The 15,055-nt window shown below is 44.1% G+C and overlaps 1 protein-coding gene across 1 annotated transcript in view; it reads right to left on the reverse strand.

The window, feature by feature from the left end:
• LOC118366653 (semaphorin-5B) overlaps positions 1–15,055 on the reverse strand; it is a 151,674-nt gene that overhangs the window by 83,109 nt on the left and 53,510 nt on the right. The window contains exons 6-8 of the mRNA XM_052492643.1: positions 3,549–3,611; positions 948–1,046; positions 6–219 (exon numbers count right to left, since the gene is read on the reverse strand). Of these exons, the coding sequence (XP_052348603.1) occupies positions 6–219; positions 948–1,046; positions 3,549–3,611 (376 nt within the window). The remainder of the gene's footprint in view (positions 1–5; positions 220–947; positions 1,047–3,548; positions 3,612–15,055) is intronic.

Here is a 15,055-nt window from a genome sequence, read left to right on the forward strand (position 1 = left end):
GTTACCATTGAGCCACTTGGAGTTGTACTGGGCCGTCCTGAGGGGTGGCATGCCCCCTAGGCTCCGGTAGATGACAGGGTCGCGACCAGAGAAGTCGATGACCGTGGCGGCGTATAGTTCGCCGCTCTCCGTCACCACCGCCGTGGAGTTATGGCGAGGGTCGTAGGGGCACCTTGCCACGCCGTTCACGCGATCCAACACACTACTCATATTCCCAACCTGGGAGGAGGGAAAGAGGAATAGAGAATATAGATAGAGATAGAAAAGATAGATATAGAGATATAAAAGATAGATAGAGATATAAAAGATAGATAAAGAGATAGAAAATTTAGATATAGAGATAGAAAATATAGATATAGAGATAGAAAAGATAGATATAGAAAAGATAGATATAGAGATCGAAAAGATAGATATAGAGATAGAAAAGATAGATATAGAGATAGAAAAGATAGATATAGATATAGAAAAGATAGATATAGAGATAGAAAATATAGATAGATATAGAGAGCGATGTAGATAGAGATAGAAAATATAGAGATATAGATAGAGATATAGAGATAGAAAAGATAGAGATAGAAAAGATAGAGATAGAGAGAGAGGGGGAGAAAGATAAATAGGGTGATAGAGATAGAGAGTAAGAAAATGATAGTGTTGTTACTGTCTTCCCCTACCTCTAAAGTCTCCTCCAGACCATATGGCTGTTTGATGTTTATATTCAAGTCTTTATCTTATTCTCTCCATCATTCACCCCCCACCCTGCCAGTTATCACTCTATCCCCCTCTTCCCTCCATCCACTCTTTCTTCCTCCCACCATCCTCCTTTACCTTCTTATCATTCCTTCCCTATCACCCCTACCCAGCCCCCTGTAGGTTTTCACTCCATTCTACTTCTTCCTCGAACCCCATCCACCCTGACAGATATCATTGCATCCATCCCTCCCCCTTACCTCCCGGGTGATACAGAGGGGCTGGAAGGCGTTGGTTCCACAGGTAATGACCTCAGTCTTATTGACCAGCAGGACGCGGATGTAGTTCTGACACTCCACCTACAGGGGGTAGTAGAGTACAGAGATGTTATAGGTTAGAAAATTACATACAGTACCTTGATTGTATTCACTAGAAACCAAATGGAAGAAAATTGACCGAAACTGCGTGGGTCTACCTGTACTTGATAAGGAACCTGATTTAAAAAGCTGCTTGTTTTCATTGCAAAACATTTGGCTACAGTTTGTAACAGTATGCACTAATGAATACGAGCCAGCATTACTCACCACTCACTTCAATGATATGACTGTAATGACTGTCTATCTTTCATCTGTGAGATGAAATGTAACACATCTAAACCTAGTCCAATCACATATCATTTTTAGAAAGAATTCAAGTTTGTTTATTTGTCATATACACGTGATATGCAGTATATGGAGTACACAGTGCAACTAATTGCTTATTTCCAGGTTTGTCATGCACATTGAGGGAACCATTGTCTGACGATTGAGGGGGACATTTTCTTTAATGAAACTTCTTAGTTCTACTTAAATACAGTGCCTTGCGAAAGTATTCGGCCCCCTTGAACTTTGCGACCTTTTGCCACATTTCAGGCTTCAAACATAAAGATATAAAACTGTATTTTTTTGTGAAGAATCAACAACAAGTGGGACACAATCATGAAGTGGAATGACATTTATTGGATATTTCAAACTTTTTTAACAAATCAAAAACTGAAAAATTGGGCGTGCAAAATTATTCAGCCCCTTTACTTTCAGTGCAGCAAACTCTCTCCAGAAGTTCAGTGAGGATCTCTGAATGATCCAATGTTGACCAAAATGACTAATGATGATAAATACAATCCACCTGTGTGTAATCAAGTCTCCGTATAAATGCACCTGCACTGTGATAGTCTCAGAGGTCCGTTAAAAGCGCAGAGAGCATCATGAAGAACAAGGAACACACCAGGCAGGTCCGAGATACTGTTGTGAAGAAGTTTAAAGCCGGATTTGGATACAAAAAGATTTCCCAAGCTTTAAACATCCCAAGGAGCACTGTGCAAGCGATAATATTGAAATGGAATGAGTATCAGACCACTGCAAATCTACCAAGACCTGGCCGTCCCTCTAAACTTTCAGCTCATTCAACGAGAAGACTGATCAGAGATGCAGCCAAGAAGCCCATGATCACTCTGGATGAACTGCAGAGATCTACAGCTGAGGTGGGAGACTCTGTCCATAGGACAACAATCAGGCGTATATTGCACAAATCTGGCCTTTATGGAAGAGTGGCAAGAAGAAAGCCATTTCTTAAAAGATATCCATAAAAAGTGTTGTTTAAAGTTTGCCACAAGCCACCTGGGAGACACACCAAACATGTGGAAGAAGGTGCTCTGGTCAGATGAAACCAAAATTTAACTTTTTGGCAAGAATGCAAAACGTTATGTTTGGCGTAAAAGCAACACAGCTCATCACCCTGAACACAACATCCCCACTGTCAAACATGGTGGTGGCAGCATCATGGTTTGTGCCTGCTTTTCTTCAGCAGGGACAGGGAAGATGGTTCAAATTGATGGGAAGATGGATGGAGCCAAATACAGGACCATTCTGGAAGAAAACCTGATGGAGTCTGCAAAAGACCTGAGACTGGGACGGAGATTTGTCTTCCAACAAGACAATGATCCAAAACATAAAGCAAAATCTACAATGGAATGGTTCAAAAATAAACATATCCAGGTGTTGGAATGGCCAAGTCAAAGTCCAGACCTGAATCCAATCGAGAATCTGTGGAAAGAACTGAAAACTGCTGTTCACAAATGCTCTCCATCCAACCTCACTGAGCTCGAGCTGTTTTGCAAGGAGGAATGGGAAAACATTTCAGTCTCTCGATGTGCAAAACTGATAGAGACATACTCCAAGCGACTTACAGCTGTAATCACAGCAAAAGGTGGCGCTACAAAGTATAAACTTAAGGGGGCTAAATAATTTTGCACGCCCAATTTTTCAGTTTTTGATTTGTTAAAAAAGTTTGAAATATCCAATAAATGTCGTTCCACTTCATGATTGTGGCCCACTTGTTGTTGATTCTTCACAAAAGAATACAGTTTTATATCTTTATGTTTGAAGCCTGAAATGTGGCAAAAGGTCGCAAAGTTCAAGGGGGCCAAATACTTTCGCAAGGCACTGTATATTGTTTTGGCAAATAGAGTAACTTTGTTTCAGAACTTGAGGTCAGACGAGGTTCTACAGGTTTCAGAAAGAAGTGACTGCTTTTTTGTTTCTCCCCTCTTGAGAAAAAAATGACAAGGCATTAAATTCCTACAACAAAATGATCACAGTGTTTATCAGCCGTTGGACGGAGAGGAGAAGGGCCACTTCCTCATCCAATCAACTGCCCGCTTTTAAAGTAAAAGCTTTTATTCAGGGTGGCATCCTGTGTGTGTGTGTGTGTGTGTGTGTGTGTGTGTGTGTGTGTGTGTGTGTGTGTGTGTGTGTGTGTGTGTGTGTGTGTGTGTGTGTGTGTGTGTGTGTTTGGGGGGGGACACCCTTAAAGTCATCGTTTACCTCCGTCTTCCCTTTGCTCTGACAGGACCTCCTGGTGTCATCGTCTGGACTCCATTCCGTTGCCTGGGAAACCAAAATAAACACACATAAAATAGTGACTGGATGCAGCATTCACCTGTTGCCAAGGGGGCTGCCTGACTAGTGCCTGCTGGCTGCCTGACAATGATGCAACTGTTGAGCTTGATATTGCTACTAACAACACAGATGCGAAGAAAAGACATGAACCTTATTGATGTTTGTTAATTACGCCAGCCAGTGGATTATGAGGTCAGGTAACCAGATAGGACCAGGGCTGCGTCCTAATTTGCAGCCGAGATGTCATTAGAATGGAAATGTGTTTCAACGTCCAATCCTCCACACACACATCATCCTCCAATCCTCTACCACACCACAGCCCACTTACATTCCTTTAGAACCGCATTGGGTTTAAATAAGAATGCCCCAGCCCCAGCTCAGTGCTGGGACACACAAAAACAAACACACACAAGGCAGACACACAAGGCAGACACACACACACACACACACACACACACACACACACACACGAGGCAGACACACACACACACACACGAGGCAGACACACACACACACACACACACACGAGGCAGACACACACACACACACACAAGGCAGACACACACACACACACACACACACACACACACAAGGCAGACACACACACACACACACACACACACGAGGCAGACACACACCGTCCTACAATCCTCTACCACACTGCCACATGCTTTTTCTCCACTGCCCAATTGCATTTTTTAAATTATTTATATAGAACCGTATGTCTTGGGTTAAATTACGAATGCTGCACCAGGAGACTGGTCTTGCTGCTCAGTGCTGGGGCACACACACACAAACACACACACTTGGCTATCAGAGCAGCATTGCCATTTTGTATGGGAGCCTGGGAGATGGCCCTCTCTCTCTCATGTTGGTTACTGTGTCTAGGTCTCTCAGTCTCACTAAAAATAGCTGTGATGCTGCTGGCCTAACCCTAGTGCTGGGAGAGAGAGAGAGAGGCTGGAGTTGGCACGGACTAGGTCCAGCTTATACCCCCACTGTGTCACTTGTCTCCCTCCTCTCTCCCTCTCCTCTAATCTCTTACAGTGAATGGGGGTCCTCTCTGCACACTGGAGAAAGAGTCTGCCATCCGGGGTCTCTATCGAGTATTGACTTTAAGACGGATCATCCATAACACACAACACAACCACATCGACCGATATTTTGGCTTATTCTTCACACAGTGGAACATTGTCATGCACAACAGGGCTTGGGGACACTACAGAGACCACATCGTGGTATGAAAACAGATACCCCAAGACTGGAATCTGGACACAGATTAAAGTGTCCAAAAGCATCATAAAGAAAAGGAAAGAGAGTAAGAAAGAAAGAGACAAATTGATTAGTGAAATAAATCAATATTTAACACGATGAGAGAGAGGAGTAAGCTATCCGTGTCTGTGTCGCAAATGCAAACTATTCACTACGTATACCACTACATTGGAGCCCAATGGACCCTGGCCAAAAGTACTGCACTATATAGGGAATAGGTTGCCATTTGGGATGCATATGATGTGTCTGCTGTCCCTGAGATGAGGCTGGGTGTTATCTCTCTGTTCTGAGAGACTCTTTAATTAACCTTGCTCATACTGCACTGAACAGAGAGAGGGAGAGAGAGAGAGAGAGAGAGAGAGAGAGAGAGCGAGAGAGAGGTGGGAGGGGGAGAAAGATACAGAAAGAGAAAGGGTGGGGGAGAAAGAGAGAACAAGGGAAAGAGGGGGGAAGAGAGAGAGATGGAGAGTGAAAAATGAGAGAGAAAGACAGAAAGAAAGACAGAGACAGAAAGAATGAACGAGAGAGAGGGAGAGAGAGAAATCAGCCGAGAGAGAAAGCTGCAGTCTGTCATGTAGGCCAGCCAGCCATACTGAAAACACTGTGATGAAATTAGACAACTAGAACAGTTTAAACTCACAACCGATAAGAGCTCGGGCCTCAAATGGAAAAAGAAAAACAGAAGCCTTTTATTATATAAAGGCGTTACTCTACCACCATGACTGTCAACAAGCACTTCAAATACCATCACGCATACCCCCGCGCTAGCAGTGCTGAGATGACATGATTCAAAACACTCACACATTCACACCTCTCCTTCCACTGCCGTAGCTCTGTTTGTCTCAATGGGAGGTTGGTGTGTGATGGATGCCTATGTGGTGAATCATCGTTCAGGTCATTACCATCTTTTCTCAGCGAGGCCCCATCTCCGAGGATCCCATCGGCTTAACCCCTGACCCCTCGCCCCTACCTCTCTTCACCCCGGTCTGGAACAAAGCCAGCTCAAAGCCAGTCCTACTCTGAATACCACAGGGCCCTTGCACTCAGAATACCAATACCACTCTACCCCCCTAGCTGTGACAGGCACTCTGAGTGGGGTGACGGTTGTACAATTCCTGCCTGCCCGGGCTGGGATGGATGGAGCGGTTTGTACTGTATGTCTGCCTGTGAGCAGGCCCGTAGGGCCTCAAGGCAGTGGTGGAATGAGGTCACAGTGTAGAGGCTTGAACCTGTGTTACAGTTCCAACTACAAGTGTTCCTTTAGAAATAATGATATATGACATAGTGATGAGGAGAGGTGGAGTGATGAGGAGAGGTGGAGGTCAATATCACTGTTCATGTCCAATACAAAGTATTCTAGACCAGTTTCCTAATCCTGTTATACGAGTTTGACATTACATTTTGGACGATTTTTTGTTAAATTTAGCTACTGACATTTTAAAGTAAAACTTACAGAAGAAACATAATTTCAAAAAGTCATTAACTCGACATGCCAGTTTGAAGAGGACTATAACACATTGGTTTGAGAAATAGAAAATGGCCATTACTAAAAAAACTAAATGAAGTTAAATGAAGTCAATTATTCCAGACCTGGACTGATTTGAAGATAAATTGCGACAGCACTCTCAGATGCATTTCCTCTATTAGTAGGGCCAACAACAATGATGTGCCTCCAACAACACTGTCTATTTACCCTCAAACCCAAGTGTGACACCTCATTTCTCCAACTTTGCCACTTTTGGAGGCAATACATTTTCTGCCCTCGGCAACCCGCTACAGAAAAAAAATCATGGATTTTTCATGGGCAAATAAAATAGCTGAAAGTACAATTAGTGAAAGGATGAAGGATTCATGTTTGGGAGGGAAATTAATTGTATTTTTACAGAGGAAGTAATAAATGCTAATGAAACAAACCACTAACAGTGAGCCAGACAGTTAAAGAGATGGGAAATGGCTCTTCCTTAAACATGGATGGCACTCTGTAGATAAGACTCTGTCGTTCAGTGACATTTGACAACAATCATGTTGACTATTAATTATGGTTTGTAAATATGAGGAATAAATGTGTCGGTAGAGGAGTGTTGACAAAAACTTACTCCAGGAATCAGGCAGAACTTCTTTATCAGCAGTAAGAGTTTATTCAAGCAATTGCAAGGGAGATCACTCTCAGGATAAACAGGAGAGGAACTCAAAAGTTAGAGTCACACAGTCATTATACACGTATTTTACACAATGAGCTGCTTGCCACTCCTAGCCTACATGTCTAAGAGAAGGAAGTGATTTGTTTTTTAAAGCCTATTCAGTATGAAGAAGAATTTGGCCTTGAGCTGGGTCTCTGGTGCCCAAAGCGATAAGGAGCCACCAGCAAATCACGCCTCTGTGCGGTGTGTGAAGAGGGTAGTGGACGGTAGTGGAAAATTACCAGTTGATACGTTCGGTCGGTCGGACGGTCGGTGATAGATAAATAGATAGTACTTTTCAACTCAAGCATTTACATAGCATTAGACTGTAACAGAACCATTTTGCCACAACAGAACATTTCAGTTGGTGTGCTTGGTTTTAGTAGGCTACAAGTACAGTATTTAGTACTACGATCACAACCACTGTGATAGCTTGGGACCATGCAGTGGACTGTATGTACATTGACTCTTGTGGACTTCCCTTTGTACCTATACAGACTCTACAAATTTATTTAGTGGACTGAGAATATATTTGCTGTTGAATATATGCACTGCTAAATCCATTTCCCTCCCTATATCCTTGACTCAACCTCAAAATCTCTGTCGAACCTCTTCCTCCTTTGACGTGAAGAGTAGGGAACATTATTTGCATACTGATCTGTGATGAAAGTGTGGAGAGGAGGCAGAGATCACCCAGCTCTGTACAGCATGTTATAGCCTGCTAGCTGTTCTCTGCTCTACTCCAAGGTCCCTTCACTTCAATGGGCCAGCATCCCGTTCTGCTTCGTCCTCTTACATACTCTTACAGAGTACCCTATTCAGGCTCCAACCAACCAACCCACCCTCCACTCCACTACCTCTCCTTCCTCCGTCCCCTTCTCCACTCCCCTCTTCATTCACCCTGTCCCCTGTCCACTCACCAGTCCCGCCCTCTCCCCCCTGCCCTACTGACGGATGTGACAGGACTCTCAATGGCTCTGCCTCATTGTCCATGAACACTGATCCCTACACAAGAGGGCGCAGATATGCTCCCCTCCCCCGTGCACTCCTCTAGCCCTACTCTGCTGCCCTCCTCCTCCCTGTGCTGTGCACTCCAGCCCTCTACTGGACCCTCTCCTCCTCCCTGAGTGTGTGCTCGTGTGTTTGTCCGTAAAGTAGACCATCTTTGAAGTGCCACAGCTGTTCTGACCCAATATGTACGAGAGAGAGAGAGAGAGAGAAAGAGAGAAAGAGAGAAAGAGAGAGAGAGAGAGAGAGAGAGAGAGAGAGAGAGAGAAAGAGAGAGAGAGAGAGTGACGCGGAGAGAGAGAAATGGAGAAAGAGATAGAGGGGACAGTAAACCATCTGAGAACACCATTCTATCACCACTCCTGTACATCTGTAGCAACTCCCAGCTCCCTCAGCCTCCTTGTGAAGGGGGCTAGGGGCTGTATCCTATCCAGTAAGAGTGGGTGAATGATGACTTTAATCTGTGAGTGTGGTGCACGATAGCTCCTCTCTGCCCCAGTGGTGCCTCCTACAGTCTCCTACAGACCATTACTCTACATCAGGAGAGATGAGGCAGAAACAGGCCGGCTGGGCCGTCTCCTTGATTAGCTGCACCATCTTGGATCATCCCTCAGCACATACGCTGACACACACACACACACTCACAAAAGCACACACCACATGCACACACGCACTCTCTCTCACACACACACACACACACACACACACACACACACACACGGTCCTGCTGTGAGACACTAGCAGATGACTTGTCCCTATCTGGCTCTGTAGGCCACAGATTATCCTCCCATTCTGACAAAGACCACATCAATTATTCATTCTCTTTTGAAATTGCAGCAGGAAAATGTGGTCATGAGTCTGGATGAATGATATCAGGCGTGACTCATCAAACTCTGGGTCATGGAGCTGGGGCTGGAGCTGGGTCATGGAGCTGGGGCTGTGGCTGGAGCTGGGTCATGGAGCTGGGGCTGGAGCTGGGGCTGGAGCTGGGTCTGGGTCATGGAGCTGGAGTTGGGGCTGGAGCTGGGTTATAGAGCTGGGGATGGAGCTGGGTGCTTTACTTCTGAGGACAACTGCAGGGTGTGAACATCTCATTAGGGAAGCTCAAGACACACATACATGTAATGCATCAGCCATATTTTGACCCTCCTCTACTGTCTTTATAATACCAGTCTGTCCACTGTCATAATGTACAGTTGTATGTGAGGGGCATTGTTGATGAGGATACCAGAAAGTGAAGACTTTAACCCCAAAATACACCGTATGGCTATGGGCAAGACTTACACCAACGCAATTCATATTTGTGCCTGTGAAAGACTGGATTCCTACCTACATGTAGGAATAGTACTTCAATCAATCACCTAACCAAACCTCCATGTACATATTACCTCAATCAATAACCCCAACAACCTCGCACCCCAGTACACTGACTCTGTACTCCTTGTATATAGCCAAGTTATTTTTATTTTGCGTTAATATATTGTATTAATCTATTTGCTAATGTTCTTACTTTTTAACTGTATTGTTGGGAAAGGGCTCATAAGTAAGCGTTTCACGGTGAAGTCTACAGTTGTTGTATTTGGGGCATGTGACATTTATTTGATTTGGATTTGATACCTTTCAGTCTTTGCATCTTCATGTCAAGATGTTTCAAACAACCAGATGTCATTTTGTTCTTCTCTGTCCTTCAACAAACTACTTCAAGAAGTTTACATAAGTAAGTAAATCTAAACAAGAGAAAATCATTTATTTTCCTTCTCGAGCCTGGAGTTTCCCATAAACCTCTGTTGACCAGGGAGTTTGAAGAGAACACATCCTGTTGTTTGGGGAAGATATAGTTCAGAGGTCACCTCTACTCCCCTGACCTTGGTCCTCACAGCCCAAAACAATGCGTCATGTGACAGAACAATACCAGCAAGTCAAACAAGGCTTTCCCCCAATGACCGAAAACAGCTTTCAGCTTCCTTTTGACTCAGTCAGTCACATGTGATTCTATAAGGCCAGAGCTCTTTCTCAATTCATCTTTCCTCAATTCCACACATCTTCTTGCATCACCTCTTCCCAAAAGGCATTGTAGGAGAAGGTCTGTGGGAAGGGACCTTGGACCTTCACCTTCAATACAGTTGGGAAGGTTAGAAAGAGGAAGTGAGGAATTGTGGAAAGATGAATTGAGAAAGTGCCCTGGTGTTTGAGAAGAGCCATGGAACATACCGTAGGCCAACTGGGGCCAAAATGATCTGGGTCCAGCAAATTGAGAGTCCTCTCTAGCTTTAGGACCTCGTTAATGACTGGTCTGAGGACAGATCTGGGTCTCAGCAGTGCACAAGGTTACCCATTTCTCAAGATGTTCTAAAACATTATCTGTAGAAACTGAAAAGTATTTTGTGGAACATAAGGACAACAATAGAGAGAAATTGACCTGAATGGATTTCTTTCTGCCTGATATTTGAGATAATGGTTATTGAAATTGGGTCATTTTGGAGAGAGAATGGGCACACTACGCTGTATTTTCGAAAGAAAAGAGATAATCACAAAGAAACTCCCTGCAATACCTTCCTTACATTTACAGAGGAGGAAAACAATCATCAGAAATGGCAGCTGCTATGCTCTGCCGAATGGAAGAATGCAATTCAACATGAGAGCCACCGGGTCAGACTAAATGTGTGTCTTTCAGAGCTTAAAGAGACAGGAATACAAGTTGAACTAAACACTTTATTTACCGCTCTGAAGACTTCAACATCCCCTCTCTCTCTCTCTCTCTCTCTCACTGCACTCTAATCATCTGAGAGAATGGTTCAGGTGGGTGAACAACATCTGAGGTGTGCACCTCAGAATAGATCATCTCAGTTGCCATCCACATGTGTAAATATCATATTTGTCATTACTTTTTATAATGCAAACAAATTCCCCTTGAGGAACATTCAAGAGATCAGACTAAACTGAACTAGAGAACGCAAAACCCCAGTTGTCAAAAAAAAAAATGGTGAGGGAGATTAGGATAAAATAACCACCTTCCCCTCCATGTTTGGAAAAATATACCACTGGAACTTTCATTCCAGTCACGTGGGACAGAGTGACTCTTGACCCAAAAAGACACTCAGTGGACAATTGGGAGGACAAGCTGGCTGAAGAGTGAAGCTGAGAAAACAGTACGTCTTAGTTGGCCTGGAGTTTGACTTGGAAAACAAATTGACGTCCCCAAGGCTGTGCTATTAGCGGCATGGCAGGGCTAGGTTAAGGTACCCTGATGGGTTGAAGTATGTATTATCAATTTCAAGGAAGTTCGGTTGGAGAGAGAGATATAGAGAGCGAGTAGAGAGAGACTAAGATGGATAGTTTTGTTCTAGAGAGAGAGAGAGGGGAGGGGAGAGAAAGAGGGGAGGGTAGGGGAGAGTTTAGTTCTAGGAAGAGAGAGAGAGATGTGGAATGAGTTATAGAGCTATAGAGGGATAGAGGTGTAGAGGTATAGATGAATAAAGGGATGGTGATAGAGACAGATTGTGAGGTTGGTTCTGCTGGCTGTGGATGGCTGTATCTCCCTCTGGACTGTATGCTCCTGCAGGCCGAGGCTGTTTACATTCCAACCCTGCGGAGCTCAACTATTACCTCTCACAAGGAAGCTTAGCTGGCCTAAACACACCTTCTCACCTCTCCTTTTCCCCCTCTCGCTCCATCTCCAACATCCAACCTTCATTCACAAACCCTTCATCACTCTCTCCCATCTCCCTTCATTTTCAACCCCCACTCACAAACCCTTCATCCCTCTCTCCCATCTCCCTTCATTTTCAACCCCCACTCACAAACCCTTCATCCCTCTCTCCCATCTCCCTTCATTTTCAACCCCCACTCACAAATCCTTCATCCCTCTTTCCTGTCTCCCGCCATCTCCAACCTACATTCACAAACTCCTAACCTCCTCACCTCTTCTCCCATCTCCCACCTAGAATCACAAACCCCTCTCTTCATCCATGTCAGTGGAACGACATTCCCATCCCTGACTTCTCCTACACCAGTTGTCAAGCCAGAATATATTGCATGCTCTGTAACTCCCACTTACCACACTATACTGACATGTGGTTGTACGACATTATGCAGCCACAGTCATGCCCTATGTAACATGAAGGCAAAGGTGTAAAGTACTTAAGTAAAAATACTTTCAAGTACTACTTAAGTAGTTTTTTGGGCTATCTGTACTTTACTATTTATATTTTGACAACTTCACTACAATATAATTTTAAATGACTACATTTACTTTTGATACTTAAGTATATTTAAAAGCAAATACTTTTAGACATTTACTCAAGTAGTATTTCACTGGGTGACTTTCACTCTTCTATTAAGTTATCTTTCCTTTTACTCAAGTAGGAGTTGAATAAATTTTCCACCACTGCATGAAGGAATGTGTGAGTGAGTGTGCTTTGAGCTACAAGCAGTGAGAAGACAAGGCAGAAAGTGTGGTTTTCTTGGTACAAATAAGCAAACTGACCAGACCATCACCTCAACGTGAAGCAAAGGAAGCACAGACCAGACTCTCCAGATCAAAAGAAGATAAAAACTCTAAATACTGTACCTGCCTGTAGTACCTACACAGAGACATCTGGCCTATCTGAATGACATGCTCCTACGGGAAACAAACACTAAAAGAGGAACGCAGATGAAGGAAACAGTCTCTCTTTCTGCTGTTTTATTGTTCCTGTGAGCAGGCCCACTGGTGGAGCAGGCAGTCTACCTCACAGAAATATACTTTCAGCAGGGTGTGTGGGTGGGACTCAATCAGAAAATCACATTCCCCTCACCACATTCACATCCCTCATTCACTCTCCCCTACAGAGAGAGAGGGGTGAGATGGAGAGAGAGAGAAACACAGAGAGAGAAGCAGGGGTGGGGGGGGTGAGATACTTTCCAGGAAGAAGAGCACTGACGATAGTCTCAGATGTTCAGTGTCCTTGTTGTTTGCCTGAGAAGGACAGTGATCCCATCGGAGGGCCCACCTCCTATGTGTGTGTGTGCATGGTGTGTATGTGTTTGTTAAGATGACAAAGGAGATCTTTAATTTATATACACCCTCTACAACACCTCCCAGCTTAGACTCCTATACACACACAGAGCTGAGAGCTCTAAGTGTGTGTGTGTGTGTGTGTGTGTGTGTGTGTGTGTGTGTGTGTGTGTGCACATTCTATCGGCATCAGGGAAAATTCTTTCAATTTCTGCAGAAGTAGCTACTCCTCCATAAAGACAAGAGAGGTGGGCTATAAAAATCAATTCAGACCTTTTGAAGGCATTCCAAGGATGTGTCCTGTGCAGGTTCGGTGTCACGCTGGGTTAGGTGTGTGTTGGGCTGGCCAGAAGGCCAGATTGGGAATGTTTAGTTGGACTGTGGTGAAAGAAAGACTTCCCTCTCTTCCTCTCACTCTTTCCTCTCCCCCTACCTCTCCTCCCATCTCTCTCCCCTCCCTCCCTCTCTCTGCTCCTCTTTCTCACTTTCCCTCTCTCCCTCTCCCCTCCATGCTTGCCTGCTCACTAATGGCAATGACAGGTGTTCTCACAGGTGTCTGTTAGAATGGCCTGGGCATGCCCTCAAAGCCACGGAAGCATCAGAACTCCCCCACCCCCCACCCCAGCACAGCACAGGGAAGAGCTAGGTCTGTCCTACTGATCTTGCCTGCCAGGTGCTTCGTGTTTGTCATGGAAAGCCGAGCTCTGTCACTGTCTCTCTCTCCCTCCATTATAAAAACAAATAAACTTTTATTGGTCGTATACACATATTTTGCAGATGTTATTGCAGGTTCAGCGAAATGCTTATCTCTAGCTCCAAAAGTGCAGTAATAATAAAAAAAAAGGAAAACAAACCAATTAAGAAATATTAGAACGAGCAATGTCAGAGTCCTGAATATAAAAAAATATACATACACCACCGTTCAAAAGTTTGGAGTCACTTAGAATTTCTTGTTTTTGTCCATTAAAATAACATCAAATTGATCAGAAATACAGTGTAGACATTGTTAATGTTATAAATGACTATTGTAGCTGGAAACAGCAGATTTGGTTATGGAATATCTACATAGGCGTACAGAGGCCCATTATCAGCTACCATCACTCCTGTGTTCCACTGGCACGTTGTGTTAGCTAATCCAAGTTTATCATTTTAAAAGGCTAATTGATCATTAGAAAACCCTTTTGCAATTATGTTAGCACGGATGAAAACCGTTGTTCTGATTAAAGAAGCAATAAAACTGGCTTTTAGACTAGTTGAGTATCTGGAGCATTAGCATTTGTGGATTCGATAACAGGCTCAAAATGGCCAGAAAAAAGGAACTTTCTTCTGAAACTCAGTCTATTCTTGTTCTGTTTAATGAAGGGTATTCCATGAGAGAAATTGCCAAGAAACTGAAGATCTCGTACAACGCTGTGTACTACTGTCACGCCCTGATCTGTTTCACCTGTTCTTGTGCTTGTCTCCAACCCCTCCAGGTGTCACTTATTATCCCCTGCGTATTTATCCCTGTGTTTCCTGTCTCTCTGTGCCAGTTCGTCTTGTTTGTCAAGTCAACCAGCGTTTTTGTATCTCAGCTCCTGCGTTTCCCAGGCTCTCTTTTCTCATCCTCCTGTCCTGACTCTGAGCCAGTCTGCCTGCCCCTGACCTCGAGCCTACCTATCGTCTTGTACCATTTGGACTCTGAGAAACAGATGCCTCACAAGTCCTCAACTGTCAGCGTCATTAAATAGTACCCGCAAAACACCAGTCTCAACGTCAACAGTGAAGAGACGACTCCGGGATGCTGGCCTTCTAGGCAGAGTTGCAAAGAAAAAAACATATCTCAGACTGGCCAATAAAAAGAAAGTATTAAGATGGGCAAAATAACACAGACACTGGACAGAGGATCTCTGCCTAGAAGGCCAGCATCCCAGAGTTGCTTCTTCACTGTTGACGTTGAGGCTGGTGTTTTGCGGGTACTATTTAATGAAGCTGTC

This window comes from Oncorhynchus keta, chromosome 34 (assembly GCF_023373465.1).
Source record: "Oncorhynchus keta strain PuntledgeMale-10-30-2019 chromosome 34, Oket_V2, whole genome shotgun sequence".
Taxonomy (NCBI): Eukaryota; Metazoa; Chordata; class Actinopteri; order Salmoniformes; family Salmonidae; genus Oncorhynchus; species Oncorhynchus keta.